Source organism: Mytilus galloprovincialis, chromosome 4 (assembly GCF_965363235.1).
Source record: "Mytilus galloprovincialis chromosome 4, xbMytGall1.hap1.1, whole genome shotgun sequence".
In the NCBI taxonomy this organism is placed as follows: Eukaryota; Metazoa; Mollusca; class Bivalvia; order Mytilida; family Mytilidae; genus Mytilus; species Mytilus galloprovincialis.
Window position 1 is genome coordinate 3,081,053 of NC_134841.1, and position 25,523 is coordinate 3,106,575.

The 25,523-nt window shown below is 33.0% G+C and overlaps 2 protein-coding genes and 1 long non-coding RNA gene across 5 annotated transcripts in view; 2 read left to right on the plus strand and 1 right to left on the minus strand.

The window, feature by feature from the left end:
• Window positions 1-25,523, plus strand: part of LOC143071143 (phosphatidylinositol 3-kinase catalytic subunit type 3-like) — an 84,171-nt gene that overhangs the window by 28,041 nt on the left and 30,607 nt on the right. Inside the window, exons 5-8 of one of the 2 annotated variants that reach the window (XM_076245278.1) lie at window positions 325-394; window positions 2,110-2,262; window positions 7,089-7,163; window positions 8,225-8,393. The exons of the other annotated variant lie outside the window; for it this stretch is intronic. Coding sequence (XP_076101393.1) covers window positions 325-394; window positions 2,110-2,262; window positions 7,089-7,163; window positions 8,225-8,393 — 467 coding nt within the window. The remainder of the gene's footprint in view (window positions 1-324; window positions 395-2,109; window positions 2,263-7,088; window positions 7,164-8,224; window positions 8,394-25,523) is intronic. 2 annotated transcript variants of the gene reach the window in all.
• LOC143071147 (uncharacterized) lies at window positions 19,325-21,359 on the plus strand. The gene is made up of 2 exons (XR_012976806.1): window positions 19,325-20,013; window positions 20,984-21,359. It is a non-coding gene; the product is annotated as an uncharacterized LOC143071147 (long non-coding RNA).
• LOC143071139 (uncharacterized) overlaps window positions 23,386-25,523 on the minus strand; it is a 90,977-nt gene continuing 88,839 nt past the window's right edge. For both annotated transcript variants that reach the window (XM_076245274.1, XM_076245273.1), the window contains one exon: window positions 23,386-25,437. In XM_076245274.1, the coding sequence (XP_076101389.1) occupies window positions 24,641-25,437 (797 nt within the window). In that variant the 3' untranslated portion in view covers window positions 23,386-24,640. The remainder of the gene's footprint in view (window positions 25,438-25,523) is intronic.

Here is a 25,523-nt window from a genome sequence, read left to right on the forward strand (position 1 = left end):
TTTTTACATTTAACAAGGTTTTAAATAATTTATTTAAACTCTTTAACAAATAAAAAGGCTAAGTATTTCTTTTGTCAGGTGTCTTTATCATAACATTTTTGCAGCTAGGGTATGTTGCTGCTAGCTATGATTGGAGGAAATCTTTGACAAACTTAGTGTATGACTTTAGATAAATTAATTCATTTATATGTAAAATGTCTGAAATTTTTTGTTCTAAATGATTCTGTTCATATTTTGTTTTAAGATTCCCTCGATTGCCAGTTGTAATTTTTTGTCTGACATTATAAATTATATTCTGACTTTTCTGTTTGTATTTATTTTCAGTTACTTCAGACAGAAAATTTAGACCTAAAACTAACGCCATATAAAGTATTAGCAACAAGTAGTAAACATGGTAAGTCAATTATATATTTTTACTCCACTATTGAAGAGTTTACTATATTGAAATAACCTTATACTTCCCCCTGACTTACCAGAGCAACTTTATATTAGGTTTGCAGCTTGACATTGATGAGCTGAAAACTTTACGGTCTTGTTGGTCTGTCAAACACCTGCATAGTGTTATCCTTTTTGAATTTGTTTATTGATTGATTGTCCTAAAAATTTTGACCCTTAGTTCCCCAGTTCCTCTGTACAGAACATAAAGACATTAAATATGGTTTTTGGAACTGTGGGACAACTCCCATGATTGCTTATATTTGAAATTAACAACATGTTTAATAAAAACAAATATTTTCAGTTTCTGATATATTGAATTACTAGTGGGGATATTCTTAGCATGACATTAGGTGCATTCTTATACAAAACTGGCTTATAGAATGGTTATTTTGGGTGGATTAGTGTGCAGACAGACAGACTTGTGGGCAGAGAAAAATGCCACATTATTTGTATAAACAAATCCTACAGTTTTTTTAACCAGATATATTAAACTTCACAGGAAGAATGCACATATATGTTAATGTTTTGCACCTGCTATTAAAGAGTTGTTTTGGAGGATTTTTTAATTCTTCTTCCCCTTTGAGTAACTGCAATTACCCTGTGAGTATTTCCTAGTTATAAGTAAAAAAAAATTGCAATCAAGTTATTTGAGACTTTGATGACCTTTATTGGGTAATACACTTATTTGACCTTTTTAACTTTTTTGAATTCGAGCGTCACTGATAAGTCTTTTGTATACAAAATGCAAGTCTTGCGTAATACTAAATTTAATCCTGGTATCTACGATGAGTTTATTTACAATCACTGGGTTGATTCCACTGCTGGTGGAGTTCTAATTTCCCCTTGGTATCACCAGCCCAGTAGTGGGCACTTCTGTGCTGACATGAATCATCATTGATATGATTATATTTATAAATTAAATGTTTACAAAACTTTTACATTTTTGAAATTCTTAGGCTTTTCTACCTCAGGAAAAGATGACCTTAGCTGTATTTGGTAAAACATTTAGGAATTTTGGTCCTCAATGCTCTTCAACTTCAAACTTCATTTGTCCTTTTTCTCTTTTTTGGATTCGAGTGTCACTGATTAGTCTTTTGTAGATGAAATGTGCATCTGGCGTAAATGCAAAATTTAATCCTGATATCTATGATGAGTTTATTGTTTAATCTTGTATCAATCAAATTTATTGAATAAGTTATTGAAAGCTGTAAAATAATGGCCAAGGAGCAACAAGTACTCTGGTGATCTTTCTTTCTTTTAACAAGAAAGATAACACATTGTTACGGTTAATACATCATTGGGTGAAACAGGTTAAACAATGTATTCCATTTGAAAAAAGTGTGAGGCATGCTAAAATTACATTTTCATTAAGGAGTTATCAAATAGAGATTTTCTTCAATATTCAAAGAGGGAAGAAATGGAGGGGATTTGTGAGCTTCAGAAGGATTTGTTTGTAATAAGGGAAACATCAATTCATAAAATGATACCCCCCTGCGACAATAAGAAAATATCTGTGGTCATTTATTATAACTCAGATATATTAAAAAATGACCTGAAAAAAAATTCAACTCAGCTATAATGTGTCTTAAGAATGAATATATTTTCAATTTGATTTATTTTCAAATTTAAGAAATAGAAGACTCTTTATATTTCTATACTTTTCTTAAACAGGTTTTGTTCAGATGATTGAAGAGTGCCTACCTTTAGCAGAACTATTAGCAACAGATGGAACTATACATAACTTTCTAAAGAAACATGCTCCAATGGAAGGAGCAGCATATGGTATCTCACCAGAGGTTATTGACAACTATATCAAAAGTTGTGGTAGGGTTTAATTATTGACTGTAGACACTCTTATTTGATTGTTTTTTTTATTTTTTTGGTGTTTTAACGCCACATTAACGTGCCTCTTTTGGGCTATTTTGTGGTGGCTAGTTTTTATTGCTGGAGGAAGCCTAAGCGCCTACAGAAAACCACTATCTTGGATAGGAAAACTGACAATCCTGGTCAATTTTAATATGGGAGTCGAGTACACCTGCACGAGTTAAGTTTTATTTGATAATGTCAGTGTTTGTTAGTGATTACAGTAGTAGAACTACTTAGATCACTTGGCTTCAGAGGTCCCTCAATCTAGAAGTTTGTCAGTAGTAGAACTACTTAGATCACTTGGCCACCGAGGTCCCTCAATCTATAAGTTTGCCGTAGTAGAACTACTTAGACCACATGGCCACCGAGGTCCCTCAATCTATAAGTTTGTCAGTAGTAGAACTACTTAGATCACTTGGCTTCAGAGGTCCCTCAATCTATAAGTTTGTCAGTAGTAGAACTACTTAGATCACTTGGCTTCAGAGGTCCCTCAATCTATAAGTTTGTCAGTAGTAGAACTACTTAGATCACTTGGCTTCAGAGGTCCCTCAATCTATAAGTTTGTCAGTAGTAGAACTACTTAGACCACTTGGCTTCAGAGGTCCCTCAATCTATAAGTTTGTCAGTAGTAGAACTACTTAGATCACTTGGCTTCAGAGGTCCCTCAATCTATAAGTTTGTCAGTAGTAGAACTACTTAGATCACTTGGCTTCAGAGGTCCCTCAATCTATAAGTTTGTCAGAACTACTTAGATCACTTGGCTTCAGAGGTCCCTCAATCTATAAGTTTGTCAGTAGTAGAACTACTTAGACCACTTGGCTTCAGAGGTCCCTCAATCTATAAGTTTGTCAGTAGTAGAACTACTTAGATCACTTGGCTTCAGAGGTCCCTCAATCTAGAAGTTTGTCAGTAGTAGAACTACTTAGATCACTTGGCTTCAGAGGTCCCTCAATCTAGAAGTTTGTCAGTAGTAGAACTACTTAGATCACATGGCCACCGAGGTCCCTCAATCTATAAGTTTGTCAGTAGTAGAACTACTTAGACCACTTGGCTTCAGAGGTCCCTCAATCTATAAGTTTGTCAGTAGTAGAACTACTTAGATCACTTGGCTTCAGAGGTCCCTCAATCTAGAAGTTTGTCAGTAGTAGAACTACTTAGATCACTTGGCTTCAGAGGTCCCTCAATCTATAAGTTTGTCAGTAGTAGAACTACTTAGACCACTTGGCACCGAGGTCCCTCAATCTATAAGTTTGTCAGAAGTAGAACTACTTAGATCACTTGGCTTCAGAGGTCCCTCAATCTATAAGTTTGTCAGTAGTAGAACTACTTAGATCACTTGGCTTCAGAGGTCCCTCAATCTATAAGTTTGTCAGTAGTAGAACTACTTAGATCACTTGGCTTCAGAGGTCCCTCAATCTCGAAGTTTGTCAGTAGTAGAACTACTTAGATCACTTGGCTTCAGAGGTCCCTCAATCTATAAGTTTGTCAGTAGTAGAACTACTTAGATCACTTGGCTTCAGAGGTCCCTCAATCTATAAGTTTGTCAGAACTACTGAGATCACTTGGCTTCAGAGGTCCCTCAATCTATAAGTTTGTCAGAACTACTTAGATCACTTGGCTTCAGAGGTCCCTCAATCTATAAGTTTGTCAGTAGTAGAACTACTTAGATCACTTGGCTTCAGAGGTCCCTCAATCTCGAAGTTTGTCAGTAGTAGAACTACTTAGATCACTTGGCTTCAGAGGTCCCTCAATCTAGAAGTTTGTCAGTAGTAGAACTACTTAGATCACTTGGCTTCAGAGGTCCCTCAATCTAGAAGTTTGTCAGTAGTAGAACTACTTAGATCACTTGGCTTCAGAGGTCCCTCAATCTATAAGTTTGTCAGTAGTAGAACTACTTAGATCACTTGGCTTCAGAGGTCCCTCAATCTATAAGTTTGTCAGAACTACTTAGATCACTTGACTTCAGAGGTCCCTCAATCTAGAAGTTTGTCAGTAGTAGAACTGCTTAGATCACTTGGCTTCAGAGGTCCCTCAATCTATAAGTTTGTCAGAACTACTTAGATCACTTGACTTCAGAGGTCCCTCAATCTATAAGTTTGTCAGTAGTAGAACTACTTAGATCACTTGGCTTCAGAGGTCCCTCAATCTATAAGTTTGTCAGAAATACTTAGATCACTTGGCTTCAGAGGTCCCTCAATCTATAAGTTTGTCAGAACTACTTAGATCACTTGACTTCAGAGGTCCCTCAATCTATAAGTTTGTCAGTAGTAGAACTACTTAGATCACTTGGCTTCAGAGGTCCCTCAATCTATAAGTTTGTCAGTAGTAGAACTACTTAGATCACTTGGCCACCGAGGTCCCTCAATCTATAAGTTTGTCAGTAGTAGAACTACTTAGATCACTTGGCTTCAGAGGTCCCTCAATCTATAAGTTTGTCAGTAGTAGAACTACTTAGATCACTTGGCTTCAGAGGTCCCTCAATCTATAAGTTTGTCAGTAGTAGAACTACTTAGATCACTTGGCTTCAGAGGTCCCTCAATCTAGAAGTTTGTCAGTAGTAGAACTACTTAGATCACTTGGCTTCAGAGGTCCCTCAATCTATAAGTTTGTCAGTAGTAGAACTACTTAGATCACTTGGCTTCAGAGGTCCCTCAATCTATAAGTTTGTCAGTAGTAGAACTACTTAGATCACTTGGCTTCAGAGGTCCCTCAATCTATAAGTTTGTCAGTAGTAGAACTACTTAGATCACTTGGCTTCAGAGGTCCCTCAATCTATAAGTTTGTCAGTAGTAGAACTACTTAGATCACTTGGCTTCAGAGGTCCCTCAATCTATAAGTTTGTCAGTAGTAGAACTACTTAGATCACTTGGCTTCAGAGGTCCCTCAATCTATAAGTTTGTCAGTAGTAGAACTACTTAGATCACTTGGCTTCAGAGGTCCCTCAATCTCGAAGTTTGTCAGTAGTAGAACTACTTAGATCACTTGGCTTCAGAGGTCCCTCAATCTATAAGTTTGTCAGTAGTAGAACTACTTAGATCACTTGGCTTCAGAGGTCCCTCAATCTATAAGTTTGTCAGAACTACTGAGATCACTTGGCTTCAGAGGTCCCTCAATCTATAAGTTTGTCAGAACTACTTAGATCACTTGGCTTCAGAGGTCCCTCAATCTATAAGTTTGTCAGTAGTAGAACTACTTAGATCACTTGGCTTCAGAGGTCCCTCAATCTATAAGTTTGTCAGTAGTAGAACTACTTAGATCACTTGGCGTCAGAGGTCCCTCAATCTAGAAGTTTGTCAGTAGTAGAACTACTTAGATCACTTGGCTTCAGAGGTCCCTCAATCTATAAGTTTGTCAGTAGTAGAACTACTTAGATCACTTGGCTTCAGAGGTCCCTCAATCTATAAGTTTGTCAGTAGTAGAACTACTTAGATCACTTGGCTTCAGAGGTCCCTCAATCTATAAGTTTGTCAGTAGTAGAACTACTTAGATCACTTGGCTTCAGAGGTCCCTCAATCTATAAGTTTGTCAGTAGTAGAACTACTTAGATCACTTGGCTTCAGAGGTCCCTCAATCTATAAGTTTGTCAGAAGTAGAACTACTTAGATCACTTGGCTTCAGAGGTCCCTCAATCTATAAGTTTGTCAGTAGTAGAACTACTTAGATCACTTGGCTTCAGAGGTCCCTCAATCTATAAGTTTGTCAGTAGTAGAACTACTTAGATCACTTGGCTTCAGAGGTCCCTCAATCTATAAGTTTGTCAGAAGTAGAACTACTTAGATCACTTGGCTTCAGAGGTCCCTCAATCTATAAGTTTGTCAGTAGTAGAACTACTTAGACCACTTGGCACCGAGGTCCCTCAATCTATAAGTTTGTCAGTAGTAGAACTACGTAGATCACTTGGCTTCAGAGGTCCCTCAATCTATAAGTTTGTCAGTAGTAGAACTACTTAGACCACTTGGCTTCAGAGGTCCCTCAATCTATAAGTTTGTCAGTAGTAGAACTACTTAGATCACTTGGCTTCAGAGGTCCCTCAATCTATAAGTTTGTCAGTAGTAGAACTACTTAGACCACTTGGCACCGAGGTCCCTCAATCTATAAGTTTGTCAGTAGTAGAACTACTTAGACCACATGGCTTCAGAGGTCCCTCAATCTATAAGTTTGTCAGTAGAATTTGTATTTAAACCTATTAATTATTTGGTTCCCAACTCTTGGTTAATCTGGAAGACCTGAGAACTAGCATTTTAGACAGCTATAAGATTAATATTACCAAAACGTTAATACACACATGTATTAACTTAGTACAAGACGCACAAAATAATATACTTCTCACTGCTTCTTTGGATTCAATTATCATGATTATTTTATTGGGATTTATCATTAACAAAAAATTGCAGTTTTTCGATATTTTATTTTGTGGTTTTGACAATCTCTGCATACAAGGCATCGATAGAAAATTTATTTCATGGTTCACATGTACCCACAAAAACCCACAAAAAATTGTATACAAAGAGTGCTATATATAAAATCTTTGTTGGAAATCACATAGTAACATCTGTAAATGTAAGATAAGAACAGATTTATTTTCTGTTTTAACTAGGATCAGGTTTAGAGAATAGCAATATGTTCATGAGAGATACAATTTTGTATGGGAAAAGAAGATGATTGGTGAACTTTGTAGTTGCACTGAACTATAAAGTGAGCTATGTTTACTCCTTAAGAGTAGATGTTATCTAGGTTAAAATGTGTTGTTATATATAATTGTTAAAACTAATTCTTTATTACAGCTGGCTACTGTGTGGTGACATATTTACTAGGTGTTGGTGACAGACATTTAGATAATTTACTTCTGACAAAAAATGGTTAGTAACACAACTACTCAGTATTACAAAATAGGATGAAAAGAAAACATTGAATATATAGGGATTTGAGTACAATACTTCATTTTAAGGTTGTCTTCTTTTTTATATGTTTATTCAATGATCTGATAAATTATAACAGTATAATGTAATGTTGGATATCAATGTTTCTACACAATTTTTTTTGATGAAGATCATTTATATATGTCAAGAAATCTTCTGGTCTTTATTGTGTTGCTGGGTTACTGTCTTATTGGGATATTGTGACATATTATTATTCAAACAAAACAAAAAACATTACAAATCAGAATGATCCTGTTAGTGCTAATTTTGGTCTAGAAATCGAAATAAATGTGCTGCAAGTTTTTTTAACATGTTTAAAACCCTTGAAAAACTATATCAGTTGATTCAATTAGTTTATGCAAAAGATTTGAACTGATTTGGTTATCAGAGACACTCAAATCCAAGCTTAGATATGAAAAAAATATTAATAGGTCATATAACGTCACTGTTCAGATTGTTTTTTGTCTATAGTTTATTTGGCTGCATTTGTGTTCAGTTTCAACCTTATCATATGTTATGTATTATCAACAAAATACAACATACATTTAAGTCAAAAACAGTCAATTAATGATGCTAGTACCTGATGTATGTGCATTGTAATGTAAAAAAACAGCCCATATTTATGTAAAAATATTCTACTTTCAAGTAAATAGTTCAAATTTAAAGAAATACTATATTTTTGGTCCTAAAACGGGTCTTAACAGACTTACTTTTTTGAACAAGTAGATCCTAGAGTTTTTAAATGTTGGAAAATACATTAGTACTCTTTTTAGATAGCTCTTAGAATAATGTGTTTAAATTGACTGTTAAAGGCAAATACTATGTTCAAAGTATTTCAGTTTTTGTGTCGTAAAAATAATGAAACAAACAAAAATCAGAAATGAATCCACTATAAATAATAATATTATATTTGACCATTTCTTTTATTTCAAAAAAAAATTGCGGTATAGATTTTTGAATGTTATCTGACATGTTATATTTTATTGTTGCTTTTTTTTTAGGAAAATTATTCCATGTAGATTTTGGTTATATACTTGGACGTGATCCAAAGGTTCTTCCACCACCAATGAGACTCAGCAGAGAAATGGTGGATGCCATGGGCGGAACAAACTCTGATCATTTCCATGACTTCAAGAAACACTGCTACACTTCATTTCTTGCTCTAAGAAGGTAAATTCATATTTTGCCTTTTTAACTCCATCAGAACTTAATGAAGAAAAGACTTTGTGACTTTAAGTTACCGTAGTTATGATTGAAAAAAAGATAGGAAGTAGTTGCATGTTCATTCATTACAAACATTGAAGAGTCAAATAGTTTAGTGTTATGTATTTTTGCTCTATATTTACAGGTCGGCCAATCTGATATTGAATTTGTTTGCCCTGGTTGTAGATGCCAGCATTCCTGATATTGCACTAGAGCCTGATAAAACGGTGAAAAAGATAATGTACTTATGTTTACAAAGATATCTGAAGAATAAGTAATTTCTTGTTTGAAATTATGTGGCTACCTCCAGCTAGATATGACATTTCTCTACTTGAATATCCAGTATTTGTAATGTAAACATGTCTTATTAGAAATAAAAAAATATCACATGATACACTTAAGAATCTTTTTCTGTAGTGATAGTATTGTTACCTGTGTATGAACATGTATGTTTAGATTATAGGATTTTCTACACATTAATATCATAAAATATCAGCTGTTATCCTCAAAGTGAACATTTATGGCGAGTGAGCTTCACATTGTGTGGAGTGGCTGATAATTTAGGATATATATACAAAGAAAACCCAATTATCTGTGTAGCCTTCTATTACTTCTTTTTTCAGCTTCCCTGAGACACTTTTACGCTTGACGAAAGCAAGCTTGATAACTTCTCCTCAGACATTGTGACACCACTGATAATGCCTGCTCTGGTCTCAAAGCCGTTGTCATATGGTATTTTGAACCCCATGGTAAATTGACCCCGGGGTCAAAATACCGCTATGGTAAATTGAACCCCTCCATGGTAAATTGAACCCCCCCCTGTATGGAAAATTGAACCCCCATGGTAAATTGAACCCCCCTGGTTTTTTCATCCTAGATGAATATTAGAACATTTTACATCATTCTAAAGCTTATCATAGATTAAAAAATCATTCATACAAGAAGGGGAGGTACATTTTCCATGCTTAGTTAAAAGAAATATCTTTGCTTGGTATAAGTGCTCTGAAGTATTTACCAACAAAATGTCATTTAAAATACTTATTGACACATTATAACTAGACCATATGTAGCTTGAATGCTTTAATTATTTGTAATTATAACATATGTATATATATATATATATTATATAAGGGTAGTTTTGATTTTCCATGGTAAAAAAAGGGGGAGGGGTCAAAATACCATGGCAAAGTAAAATTTTAAAAATAATTTTTCCAGCAAGTTTAATACATACAAACTACTTGTTGGTGTATATTAACTACATATAAGAGTTAAAATTGCCAGAATTTTTTTAATTGTCTAGAGTAAGGGGTTCAATATACCGCAGAGGGTCAAAATACCATGGCAAAGTAAAATTTTCAAAATATCTTTTCCATCAAGTTTAATACACACAAACTACTTGTTGGTGTATATTTACTACATATAAGAGTTAAAATTGCCAGAATTTTTTGAATTGTCTAGAGTAAGGGGTTCAATATACCGCAAGGGGGTCAAAATACCATGGCAAAGTAAAATTTTCAAAATATCTTTTCCATCAAGTTTAATACATACAAACTACTTGTTGGTGTATATTAACTACATATAAGAGTTAAAATTACCAGAATTTTTTGAATTGTCTAGAGTAAGGGGTTCAATATTTTGCAGGGGTCAAAATACCATGGCAAAGTAAAATTTTCAAAATATCTTTTCCATCAAAGTTAATACATACAAACTACTTATTGGTGTATTCTAACTACATAAAAAAGTTCAAATTGCCAGAATTTCTGAAATTAAAGGGAAAATTCACGATTTTTTACTTATGGTTTAAATATGTTCATTATGACATAATATATATATTCACAAAGTTTTATCGCTATATGTGCAGTAATAAAGGAGAAATTCAATAATTAATGAAAAAATATCAACTACTTCCTGTAGGTCGTGACGTTTTCTCCTGATTTTTGCATGCCGGGATTTAAAATACAATCATTAAAAGTCTTGGTTTTTAATCATATTTTAACGTAATCGTAAGCGCGCCGATGACTTTGCTTTATCTAATAACCATCCGATAATAAGAAGATAAAACGCACAGACGTTCAATTGTACTCATTCGTGAGATAAATTATCTATGTTAAACGTATATATTCGAATTATTTTTGTAGACAACACAAAAAGTTATAAATTTATTTTTAATAAATGCATTTTCGGACTGATAAGGTGAACAAATTAAAGTACAATAATCTGTAAAGACAATATGTTGGTGTACTATTATTGACCTTTTACTATCTCTGCTATGGCTAGGTTTATACGATGTGTGTATTCACGGTTCTGTGGCAATACTCGTAGATGGCTTGTTGAAAGGTAAATTGTTATTTGCACTTCGGTATTTAACCACGCCTCTAGGGCACACCTTGCCAGGTGTGACTGTCTATTCGGATCAGTGGTAGCATTTAATACACACATTAAAAATACATATTCAAGTTGGTGACAAATAAAAATTGGTCGCCGTGGAATTATTTAATTATATTTGGTGCTATTATTTATTTGAATTCAAATAAGTTAATTTACTAAGAAATACACAATTTTCGGTTAAAGACGGGAAACTTAATACATATGTCAGAATGAAATGATATACAAGTCTTGTCCTTGATTTATGTCTCATAAAAAAGAGGGACTTAGAAATTAGAAATAGCTTTACTAAATCATTTTTATTTGTCTTTATTAGGCGAAAAAATGTACGAGAACACTTACATTTAGACTTTTGAAAGCCATGTATTAATTAATATATGAAACTATCTGAAGATAACTCTACCGAAGCGGAATATAATATGTACGAATAAAGAAAAAAATATTTTTGTAATGGAATCGAAAAATTACGAATAGATATTCTTTTCAAGTGTGATAAACGTCAACCAAATTTATTCATAATGGGGAACGTCCTTATTAAAATCTGAGACAACTATAATAATCGTCGTCTCCCAACGTATATATATACTTAAATAACTATTTGATCAACGATGTTTAAAATTAAAAGACAACGAATTTAATGTTATCTTTCCCTATTTTTGTCGAGCCTGCAACTTTTGTTGCAGAAAGCTCGACATAGGGATAGTGATCCGGCGGCGGCGGCGGCTACGGCGGCGGCGTTAGCTCACTTCTTAAAAGCTTTATATTTTAGAAGGTGGAAGACCTGGATGCTTCATACTTTGTATATAGATGCTTCATGTTACGAAGTTTCCGTCAGTCACATGTCCAATGTCCTTGACCTCATTTTCATGGTTCAGTGACCACTTGAAAAAAAAGTTCAAATTTTTTGTAATGTTGAATTCTCTCTTATTATATATAATAGGATAACTATATTTGATATGTGCGTACCTTGCAAGGTCCTCGTGTCTGTCAGACAGGTTTCACTTGACCTTGACCTCATTTCATGGATCAGTGAACAAGGTTAAGTTTTGGTGGTCAAGTCCATATCTCAGATACTATAAGCAATAGGGCTAGTATATTCGGTGTATGGAAGGACTGTAAGGTGTACATGTCCATCTGGCAGGTGTCATCTGACCTTGACCTCATTTTCATGGTTCAGTGGTTATAGTTAAATAAATGTGTTTTGGTCTGTTTTTCTCATACCATATGCAATAGGTCTACTAAATTTGTTGTATGGAATGATTGTTAAGTGAATATATCTAGCGGGCAGATGTCATGTGACCTTGACCTCATTTTCATGGTTCAGTGGTCAAAGTTAAGTTTTTGAGTTTTGGTCTTTTTATCTAATGCTATATGCCATATGTCAACTATATTTGGTGTATGGAAATATTTTATGATCTTTATGTCAGTCGAGCAGGTTTTATTTAACCGTGACCTCATTTTCACAGTTCATTGCACAGTGTTAAGATTTTGTGTTTTGGTCTATTTTTCTTAAACTATAAGTAATGTGTCAACTATATATGTTGTATAGAAGCATTGTTAGCTGTACCTGTCTGCCTGGCATGGTTCATCTGACCTGGACCTCTTTTTCAAGGTTCATTGGTCTTTGTTTAGTTATCTTGGTTAATGTTAAGTTTATGTGACAGTTGTAATAAAGCTTAGCTTTATACTTAGGACTATCAACATAATATCAATGATTAGTATAGAAGGCGAGACATTTCAGCGTGTACACTCTTGTTGAATGTTATTATAAGTCTGTTCAACTTGCAAGAATACCACTAAAGCGGACAAATATCCGACAAGCAGTTTATTCTTTAAATTGCTGTCATTGAATATCAAGAAAGAAAATAAATCCCGAAATTGATACTCAATAGTTTTCCTAGAAAATATTCACGTTCCTTGGGGATTATTAGTGTACGTCCAGTTGCATATATTTTACATGAATGTTGGAACAATTGTGATGATGACGAATTTCGTCCTTTATTCGAGAACAATTTAATTGATATATAAATCTGTGAGTTTACTATGTTCTTAACTTCGATGAACCAAAGCAAGTTATAAATTGACCTGTATTTAAATCAAATTGTTTCTTTTTTTTCTTCTTCTTCTTTTGGTATACAATAGTCTATCGAATTCGTTGATTACATACTGTTGGCATACATGGACTAGTCTATTTACAAAACTTTTACCACAATTTACACAAAATGTATGTTTCTTTCTTATGTTCAATGTATACATATTTTAAATTGCGCTACTGACTATAGTTCCGTAACTTTCTACCAGGCGTATGTATACACGAATCGTCGACAAGTGCGCACATTTTTTTAGATCAATAATTCTGGTATGTTCCAATCTGTCCTAAACTATTGACAACGAGTATATATTACATTTTCCCAAATTAACCCTTGGAAAAATATGTAAATAGATTTGTATTTCTTCAATTATTTTTTTTTGTATTATTTTTTTTTTATAAATAATATTCTTTACACCAGAAATGTTATTTATAAACAAGCGTATGAGTTCAGTAATGACTAGTATATTATATCACTTTGGGACACGCAAGACAAAAATGTATATTATACATGCACCTGATAGTTCAAAATGGAAAGTTATAAGTAACGGTCGTGTACACTGATCAATACCTACAGAAGTGAAACGATGCATGAACTTGCAAGCCCGCCGGACAGGAAATCGATTGAATACCTGGACGTGTCACCTTACACCCCTTCCAATACCTTTGGGAGTAATACCTTTAGCCATGCTGGTGATCAGATAAGGGAAGATCCGAATTTATTTAAATAAAGTTTATTACTTGAAAGAATTATGAACGAATTAGATTTTCGAAAACAATTTCCACGGAACACTTATTTATCATTTTATGATTTGAACTTTGACTTTTTAACTAATTACAATATTATCAGTTTAAAAATAACAGACTATATGGTTATTTAAAAATATAAGACCATTTTCCGTATCAAGTTAGTCAGTCAGATAAAACAACCGTACGATTGACAAGATATCGACACGCAATTACGACTACATCGTTTACTGTAGTTTTGTTCCTTTGTGGTTTATTGACATATCGGGATTTTTCATCGGAGAAGGTGACAAGATGGCGGAGAGTAGAGAACTGATACTCAAAATTTAAAATCGATGGTGATCTCTTATTTAGCGGAATAAAACTTTAATATCTATAAATTTGAGCATTTTTATACAGAATGGACATAATATCAATTTTTGATTTTTTTGCGAAGTTTCCCTTTAAAGGCCTACAGTAGAGGGTTCAATATACTGCAGGGAGGTCCAAATACCATGGCAAAGTAAAATTTTCAAAATATCTTTTCCAGCAAGTTTAATACATACAAACTACTTATTGGTGTATTCTTACTACATAAAAGAGTTCAAATTGCCAGAATTTCTGAAATTAAAGGCCTAGAGTAGGGGGTTCAATATACCGCAGGGGGGTCAAAATACCATGGCAAAAAAAAATTTCAAAATATCTTTTCCAGCAAGTTTAATACATACAAACTACTTATTGGTGTATTCTAACTACATGAAAAAGTTCAAATTGCCAGAATTTCTGAAATTAAAGGCCTAGAGTAGGGGGTTCAATATAATGCAGGGGGGGTCCAAATACCATGGCAAAGTATAATTTTAAAAATATCTTTTCCAGCAAGTTTAATACATACAAACTACTTGTTGGTGTATATTAACTACATATAAGAGTTAAAATTGCCAGATTTTTTTGAATTGTCTAGAGTAAGGGGTTCAATATATCGCAGGGGGTCAAAATACCATGGCAAAGTAAAATTTTCAAAATATCTTTTCCAGCAAGTTTAATACATACAAACTACTTATTGGTGTATTCTAACTACATAAAAAGTTCAAATTGCCAGAATTTCTGAAATTAAAGGCCTAGAGTAGGGGGTTCAATATACCTCAGGGGGGTCAAAATACCATGGCAAAGTAAAATTTTCAAAATAACTTTTCCAGCAAGTTTAATACATACAAACTACTTATTGGTGTATTCTTACTACATAAAAGAGTTCAAATTGCCAGAATTTCTGAAATTAAAGGTCTAGAGTAGGGGGTTCAATATACCTCAGGGGGGTCAAAATACCATGGCAAAGTAAAATTTTCAAAATATCTTTTCCAGCAAGTTTAATACATACAAACTACTTATTGGTGTATTCTAATTACATAAAAGAGTTCAAATTGCCAGAATTTCTGAAATTAAAGGCCTAGAGTAGGGGGTTCAATATACTACAGGGGGGTCCAAATACCATGGCAAAGTAAAATTTTCAAAATATCTTTTCCAGCAAGTTTAATACATACAAACTACTTATTGGTGTATTCTTAACTACATAAAAAAGTTCAAATTGCCAGAATTTCTGAAATTAAAGGCCTAGAGTAGGGGGTTCAATATACTGCAGGGAGGTCCAAATACCATGGCAAAGTAAAATTTTCAAAATATCTTTTCCAGCAAGTTTAATACATACAAACTACTTGTTGGTGTATATTAACTGCATTTAAGAGTTAAAATTGCCAGAATTTTTTGAATTGTCTAAAGTAAGGGGTTCAATATATCGCAGGGGGTCAAAATACCTTGGCAAAGTAAAATTTTTTTGAATTATCTTTTCCAGCAAGTTAAATACATACAAACAACTTATTGGTGTATTCTAACTACATAAAAAAGTTCAAATTGCCAGAATTTCTGAAATTAATGGCCTAGAGTAGGGGGTTCAATATACCGCAGGGGGGTCAAAATACCATGGCAAAGTAAAATTTTCAAAATATCTTTTCCAGCAAGTTAAATACATACAAACAACTTATTGGTATATTCTTACTACATAAAAAAGTTCAAATTGCCAGAATTTCTGAAATTAAAGGCCTAGAGTAGGGGGTTCAATATACCGCAGGGGGGTCAAAATACCATGGCAAAGTAAAATTTTCAAAATATCTTTTCCAGCAAGTTTAATACATACAAACTACTTATTGGTGTATTCTTACTACATAAAAAAGTTCAAATTGCCAGAATTTCTGAAATTAAAGGCCTAGAGTAGGGGGTTCAATATACTGCAGGGAGGTCCAAATACCATGGCAAAGTAAAATTTTCAAAATAACTTTTCCAGCAAGTTTAATACATACAAACTACTTGTTGGTGTATATTAACTGCATTTAAGAGTTAAAATTGCCAGAATTTTTTGAATTGTCTAAAGTAAGGGGTTCAATATATCGCAGGGGGTCAAAATACCTTGGCAAAGTAAAATTTTTAAATTATCTTTTCCAGCAAGTTAAATACATACAAACAACTTATTGGTGTATTCTAACTACATAAAAAAGTTCAAATTGCCAGAATTTCTGAAATTAATGGCCTAGAGTAGGGGGTTCAATATACCGCAGGGGGGTCAAAATACCATGGCAAAGTAAAATTTTCAAAATATCTTTTCCAGCAAGTTAAATACATACAAACAACTTATTGGTGTATTCTAACTACATAAAAAAGTTCAAATTGCCAGAATTTCTGAAATTAAAGGCCTAGAGTAGGGGGTTCAATATACCGCAGGGGGGTCAAAATACCATGGCAAAGTAAAATTTTCAAAATAGCTTTTCCAGCAAGTTTAATACATACAAACTACTTATTGGTGTATTCTAACTACATAAAAGAGTTCAAATTGCCAGAATTTTTGAAATTAAAGGCCTAGAGTAGGGGGTTCAATATACTGCAGGGGGGGTCCAAATACCATGGCAAAGTAAAATTTTCAAAATAACTTTTCCAGCAAGTTTAATAAAATTGAGAATGGAAATGGGGAATGTGTCAAAGAGACAACAACCCGACCAAATAAAAAACAACAGCAGAGGGTCACCAACAGGTCTTCAATGTAGCGAGAAATTCCCGCATCCGGAGGCGTCCCTCAGCTGGCCCCTAAACAAATATATACTAGTCCAGTGATAATGAACGCCATACTAATTTCCAAATTGTACACAAGAAACTAAAATTAAAATAATACACGACTAACAAAGGCCAGAGGCTCCTGACTTGGGACAGGCGCAAAAATGCGGCAGGGTTAAACATGTTTGTGAGATCTCAACCCTCCCCCTATACCTCTAACCAATGCAGAAAAGTGAACGCATAACAATACGCACATTAAAATTCACTTCAAGAAAAGTCCGAGTCTGATGTCAGAAGATGTAACTTAAGAAAATAAACAAAATGACAATAATACATAAATAACAACAGACCACTAGCAGTTAACTGACATGCCAGCTCCAGACTTCAATTAAACTGACTGAAAGATTATGATTTCATCATATGAACATCAGGCACAATCCTTCCCATTAGGGGTTTAGTATCATACCATCATAACATATATGAGAAGAACATAACCCGTGTCATGCCAACAACTGTTTTTAGAATAAATGTGTTTAGTTCCGATGCAAAGACCTTATCAGTGACTCAATATTAACGCCAAAATATGCAATCTTTAATGACTTGACAACAGTATCGTAATTATATACCTTCTTAATAAGTCTATTCAAAGGTTTTGTAAGTTTCTGAGGTGAATACTGACACCTACATACAAACTGCTTATTGGTGTATTCTTACTACATAAAAAAGTTAGAATTGCCAGAATTTTTTGAATTAAAGGTCTAGAGTAGCAGGTTCAATATACCGCAGGGGGTCAAAATACCATGGCAAAGTAAAATTTTCAAAATATCTTTTCCAACAAGTTTAATACATACCTCGCCATGGTATTTTGACCCCCCTGTGGTATATTGAACCCCCTACTATAGACCTTGAATTTCAAAAATTCGAGCTATTTTAACTCCTTAACATAGTAATAATACTCTAATAAGTAGTTTGTATGTATTGAACATGATGGAAAAGATGTTTTGAACATTTTACTTTGCCATGGTATTTTGACCCCCCTACCATGGTATATTGAAACCCCTACTATAGACCTTAAATTTTTTTAAATTCTAGCAATTCTAACTTTTAACATTGTAATAATACTCCAATAAGTAGTTTGTATGTATTTAATATACTGGAAAAGATATTTTGAAAATTTTACTTAGCCATGGTATTTTGACCCCCCTGCAGTATATTGAACCCCCTACTATAGACCTTGAATTTTAAAAACCCAAGCTATTCTGAATCCTTAACATAGTTATAATACTCCAATAAGTAGTTTGTATGTATTTAATATACTGGAAAAGATATTTTGAAAATTTTACTTAGCCATGGTATTTTGACCCCCCTGCGGTATATTGAACCCCCTACTATAGACCTTGAATTTCAAAAATTCAAGCTATTCTAACTCCTTAACATAGTTATAATACTTCAAGAAGTAGTTTGTATGTATTTAATAAACTGGAAAAGATATTTTGAAAATTTTACTTAGCCATGGTATTTTGACCCCCCTGTGGTATATTGAACCCCCTACTATAGACCTTGAATTTCAAAAATCCATGCTACTCTAAATCCTTAACATAGTTATAATACTCCAATAAGTAGTTTGTATGTATTTAATATACTGGAAAAGATATTTTGAAAATTTTACTTAGCCATGGTATTTTGACCCCCCTGCGGTATATTGAACCCCCTACTATAGACCTTGAATTTCAAAAATTCAAGCTATTCTAACTCCTTAACATAGTTATAATACTTCAAGAAGTAGTTTGTATGTATTTAATAAACTGGAAAAGATATTTTGAAAATTTTACTTAGCCATGGTATTTTGACCCCCCTGCGGTATATTGAACCCCCTACTATAGACCTTGAATTTTAAAAATCCATGCTACTCTAAATCCTTAACATAGTTATAATACTCCAATAAGTAGTTTGTATGTATTTAATATACTAGAAAAGATATTTTGAAAATTTTACTTAGCCATGGTATTTTGACCCCCCTGCGGTATATTGAACCCCCTACTATAGACCTTGAATTTCAAAAATTCAAGCTATTCTAACTCCTTAACATAGTTATAATACTTCAAGAAGTAGTTTGTATGTATTTAATATACTGGAAAAGATATTTTGAAAATTTTACTTAGCCATGGTATTTTGACCCCCTGCGGTATATTGAACCCCCTACTATAGACCTTGAATTTTAAAAATCCAAGCTATTCTAAATCCTTAACATAGTTATAATACTCCAATAAGTAGTTTGTATGTATTTAATATACTGGAAAAGACATTTTGAAAATTTTACTTAGCCATGGTATTTGGACCCCCCTGTAGTATATTGAACCCCCTACTCTAGGCCTTTAATTTCAGAAATTCTGGCAATTTGAACTCTTTTATGTAATTAGAATACACCAATAAGTAGTTTGTATGTATTAAACTTGCTGGAAAAGATATTTTAAGGTCATTTTACCGCATGGTATTTTGACCCCGGGTTGACTTTTTAGGGGGTTCAAAATACCATATGACACCGTGATACAAGTATTACGGAGAAACTGAGCAGGGTGATTTTGGCAAAAGGGGGGACAGTAAAATTGAATAATATGCCTGAAAGAGAGGCGGATAATACCAAAGTGATAGCAAAATGAAAACATTAACATTACCTTGGCAACATTGATAATGACCTAATGAGAACCTCAGTCTTCATAACACTACATAGAAAACTGAGTTACATGAATCCGATCAAAACTGATGGTGATCTCAGGTGCTCTGGAAGGGGGAGCAGATCCTGTTCCTAATGTGAGACTGTTGTATATGACATATTGTTTTTCATATGAGATAGATCACCGGAATACTATATAAAAAAAGAGGAGAAAGACACAATGGCTAGAAACATAAATGAAAATGTAGGTAATTATTATGAAAATTAATTTGAAAAAGAAGCAACAGGATAGAAAAGTATGAACCAGAAAACTTTGAGGTCAGAGAATAGTGAACAGCCCAATTATGTTGCAGTAAAACAGCTATACGTGTCATCATCTTTTGTTGATACTTACGTTTGTTTTATTTTCATGTTATTTTTTTCCCCCTTGTTTTCATGAAAGTTTGTTGCAAAAGATTTAATATTGACTACTTTATGTAATAATTTCTCAGGTACAAGATAAATTTGTTCTCCATTTGAATGATGAAGCAGCTGTACACTACATGCAGAACTTGATTGAAATCAGTGTAACTGCTATGATGGCTGCTGTGTTTGAAAATCTCCATAAAATGGCTCAGGTATGAGAATTTAACGATGAAACAAGAAAAACAAATAAATCATATCCTGTTTGCACAATCCTTCAGTATTTATTTCATTTTTATGTATTATGCGCAAATAACACATTGTTTATGTATGGAATATAATTTGAACATCATACAAAATAGGCTTTGTGCTCAGTAACTGTAAAAATTTTATTTGTATATCTTCTTTTTGATTAAATAGAACAAACTTTTAAATAGTAAATATCAAAAGTGAAAATTCTTAGTGTAAGTTAACATTCAACATTAATTCATTCAAACTCTAAAATTCAGAATCTTCAGAATAAGGACAAATTCTATCTGTTAATTCATTAAGTTTAGGGTTTACTCCGTTTTTGTTCCAAAATAAAAGTCATGATTATGTCCAATATGCCTTAAAGTCAAGAAAGTTAGTTCATGAAATAATCAAAGTAATGGATCATTTAAATGAGTAGTAACTACTATAGGATCATCACAGATTTGTACTGGAAAGCTGTATCAAGATTCGGACTTAATCCGTCATATCTCAATTCTAAACATTCTTGACTAGTTTTCTTGTATTTGATGCGTTTACCTCAGTTTTAGTTTGTAACCCTGATTTGTTTTTTGTCTTTCAATTTATGAATTTCGAACAGCGGTATACTTCTGTTGTCTTTATTTGGTCACCTATGACGAAGGAAGAGGTCTATTTTCATTCAGGCCTTAGTTACTAAATATAAGTGTATGAAAAAAAACCTATCAAAAATGTAAATAGACAAATATATGCTAGATATCGACTGCAGTTAACTATAGAACATACCTTTGAGATCTGGAGCTTGTGGGGAACAAACATGTCTTAAATGCTGAATGCTAACGATGCATATATTTTATTCATGTAAGACAAAATAAAGATTGATAAATAAAACACCAAAGATAAATGTAGTTAATTTATTTCATTTACTTCATTAAAACTGTAATTTTTATTTTTCAGTATTGGAGGAAATGAAACCATCTGGTTCTATACGAGAACTTTAATATAGAGAAACACTTCAGAATTGTGTAGTGACCAAACACATCAAAGCTTTTTTCTGTTCATAAATACTTTTAACTTTTGTTTTACGACTGATTTGTATAACAATAAAGACCGTTATACAAACTATGTTTATATGTAATTTTTCATGTGTAATTTATTTGTTTCTTGTTTTGATGTGCAATATTTTAATATTAAATGCTATTTCATGGTTTAAACTATCATGTCTATTACATATATTATTTTATACAAAGTATTTTGTGTATGTTTATATAATATGTCACAAACTTACTCAAATGTCAGAGTTTATATGAAAATAAATAAATAGTTGAATTAATGGCATAGGTTATCATTCCAGAAAGTCCAGAAAGAAAAAAATTTATATCATATTTGTTAATATAAATAATATCATTATATAAAGAAGAAAGATGTGGTATGATTAGGAACTCTTCACAAGAGATCAAATGACACAGAAATTAACAACTTTAAGTAACTGTATAGCCTTCATAACCGCATAGTCAGCTATAAAAGGCCCAAAATTAACAAATGAAAAACAAAGCAAACTGAGAAAACTAACAGTTTTGGACTATTTGCAAAAAAGGGGGGTCAATAGGCAACAGCAAAGTGCATTGTAAAAAAGCAAAAAAAAGGGTAAACATTTTCTTAGTGTTGGATTTGGGTGGAGGTCAATTCACAACAGCATAGTGTATTGCACAAAAGCAAAGAAGGGGAGGTTAAGCTTCTTTTTTTTTTTGGTGGGGAGGGGGGGGGGTTGTCAATTCACAACCAACATCATAGTGAATTGCACAACAGAAAAAAAAATATAAATATATAAATACAAATCATATAACCAATTCTAAGTTCTTTGACTACAGTTATTCTGTGTCAGAAACCTCTTATGTGTCAAATATTTAATTACAATCCAAATTAATACCTGTATCAAGAGTAAATATTGTTTCCATTTTTGTCCCAACTGTTCAGAGTTGGACCTCTGCGGTCGTATCCAGCTGCACGTGGCGAAGCAATTTATTGGCTTATATCTTTGAAACTAAAGCAAATGTATTACAATTGCATTATTTCATGCATCAATTTTAAATAAAAACATCAGGTGAGCGAAACAGGCTCCTTGGAGCCTCTAGTTAAGAAGATGCCCCAATGATGATTGTGGCCAAGTCTGGTTAAACTTGGCCAAGAAGTTCAAGAGGAATTTTTTTTGTTAAAGTTAACAGACGACGGATGAAGACGCATGACTGATGCCAAATTATAAGAAAAGCTCACTTAGCCTTCAAACCTTACTGCAAGATCCTGAGGTAACCAAAATAATCTTTTTTATCAGTTTTGATGACTTGCCTCTACCCTTAGATCCTAATGTTAAAGTGAATGGTATCTGTGTTAAAAAGGCTACACTGTTAAAGGTGAGAAATCTTTAACAATCCTTGTGCTTTTATTTAAGAATTGAATGCTTCTTTTTGTAAATTTATTGGGGTGTGAAAGCGTTGACCGAAGTATATTTTGTATGAAGCGCGAAAGCGCTTCATTCTAAAAATGTGCGCACGGTCAACGCTTTTACAACTCTATAAAGTTACAAAAAGAAGCATTCAATACTTATAATTACAGTTTTTAGCTAGGATCATGAAAGCACGATTTTTATCAAGATTTTATTTAATTCACCTGTGCACTTTATTGTGGGACCTCGTGTCATCATGAATGATATATTTTATTGTGTAATGCAATTGATTAAGGAATAACACATGATGTGCAGTTAGCCAATCAGAATAACGTATTATAATGAAACATACATCTAATGTAATTATTTAGAAATGAACATATATAAATCTAAATGTGTAAACCAGAGTTGGCAAAGTATACCTAGTCCTCAATGGTCATCAACTTTGCACTTTATGTATCCTTTTGATGTGAGCGTCACTGTTAAGTCTTTTCAAAAACGCTTGTTTTTCTTGGAAAGGTATTTATCAGCGAACTTTAGACATAATGATTTGTCTATTTGAAAAGTCGAAATGTCTATTCTTTTGTCTTAAAATATGTATATATCACAATTAAAAGCCTGCTATATTAAAGATTTTCTGCAGACTCCTGTATACAATTTACCATGATATTGTACAGAGTATTGTGTAAACAGATTTAGAAAGAACTAATACGATATTGGTTGCTTAAATGTGGAATGTTGTAAAAGAAAACAAGATATCTGTACTTAATACTTATAAAGTTATTGGTAATCTAATTCAGTTACCAGTTAAGATAAAATATGAATATAGTTTGTTTATCCTCTCACAAGACCTCTCACTTTCACTCTAATCCGTTTCAGAAACTAATTAATTGGGATGGAAAAAAATAATTAATAATGTTATTTAATTTTTTAATCCTAGCATCAGCATTCATTAAACACTGTCATTGAGTTATCATCAGTAACGATCAGTTTCCGTTGTACAGAGGTATAACGTATTCCATCACTCCACTCCAGTGATTTCATTCCCTTTGTAGTTACTTTTTTATACTTCTTTCCTTCATATGATGCATGCAGTACTGATCTATCCCAACATATCACATATATACTCCCATCTTGTAGTATGGTCATACCACATGGCTTTGATGGTAACTTTATTTTGAACCTCTTGTTAGTAAAGTGACTGAATGGTGCAGGTAATACTTTATTTTCAAAGTCTACATAATGTAACAACATAAAGGGGCACTAGCTACGAGATATATAAAATCTAAAGAATGATTTATTTTGTTCAATCATTAATGAAAGTAGAATAGTAAAACAATAATTTGCTTTTATCAGCTAAAATGGTTCAATTTTGTCAAATTAGGCTAATAAACCTTGATAAAGAATTATCCACTTGCAAGTAAATAATTCGACCTCATGAAATTCGTTTTCATGTGAACTCCAATTTACCCCGTAGAAAGGGATAGAATAACGCATGCATTGTCCGTGTACGGTTATTTAAAGGAAAAGAATGTCAACATTGAAAGTGAAACTAAGGTAAATAATTGGATTGACTAATTCGATCCACAAAAAATCTTTCTTATAAAGGTAAAAAGGACGATAAACATAAATTTTTGATTTATAAAACAAAATTTAACAGACCTATAAAAATCCAATTGCACGAGTTACTTAATCTATTTATATCGGTGTTTATGTTTACATCGCTTATATGGTCATAGAAGGTCAGCTCGATAGTTAATTAGATGGCGTCTTGGCTGAAATTCGTACGAAACGAAGCTACATCTTATTGAGACCATCTCCTGTAAATTGTTTATCTAATACTTTTGATAGTTTGGAAAAATGTTTTACATTTTTATAAATACAATCTGAGAATTTGAGTCAAATCGGTGAACATTAATTTGGCAGCTAGTGCCCCTTTAAAGTCGATTTTATGTTCTCTTTAATTACGGTTTTCTTTTGCCGTTTCATTTACTTTTTCTTACAAACCATCAGTTCTTTATCTACATATTGTATATTGAACAATGTAAATAAGTTTTCAATAATGATTTTGTTTGAATGCCTTTACGAAAATTAAACTCATTCTAATTGGTATACTACTGTTGCCTTAAATTAGGCGGGTAATTTTAAATTTATTTTAATTCTTGTATAAATCAGCACTCCTTAAACAAAGTAAATGAGACTCCATTTGCAATTATCAGTTTCTTTTGTACCTGATTATAGTTTATTCCATGAATCAACCTCAGTGATGTCAGCCCTTCTGTAGTAACTTGTTTATACTTCCTTCCATCAGATGACACATGTTGTACTGATTTATCCAGACATATCGCATACACACTACCATCTTGTAGTATCGTTGTAATACAAGGCTTTGATGGTAACTTCACTTTAGAAATCTTGTTATTAGAGTGACTGTAATAGTACAGGTAATGACTATCATCTGTGCAAAATATGCCATCACCAGAACCACACAGTGTGACAGGATTACAATCACCAGTATCAATGGTCTTCTCCAAATTCTCTGTCTGAGGATCTATGATCAACAATCTTCCCGTACAGCCTACTACTAACTTGTTGTCAATAGTTGTGATGCCAACGCATTCTGTAGATAACTGAATTGATTTCACTTTCTGTTTATTGTGTATGTCCCATATGTCTATAATGCTACAGTGAAATAGAGTAACAGCTACAGTAGAGTTGTTTACCACAGTAATATCCCATGGTCGACCCTGTAGTTGTATTGTACTAACATATGAATAATCCGTATTATAAATCGTCATTGCTGAATTTTCCATTTGTATATTAACCACATACCCATCATCTATTATAACAGCCTTGTGTAATCCAAAACCTCCACTGGTAAATACTGCAGGAAATTGATGAATTTGATAGAAGATATCTTGTCCTAGTTTGTATGATATTCTTTCTTGATCTATATTCGGGATGTTTTCTATATAAAAGAAAATGTTTAAACAGTATATAAGAAAGGGAACTTCTTTAATTAACTAGGATACATATATGGTATTTTGAAATATT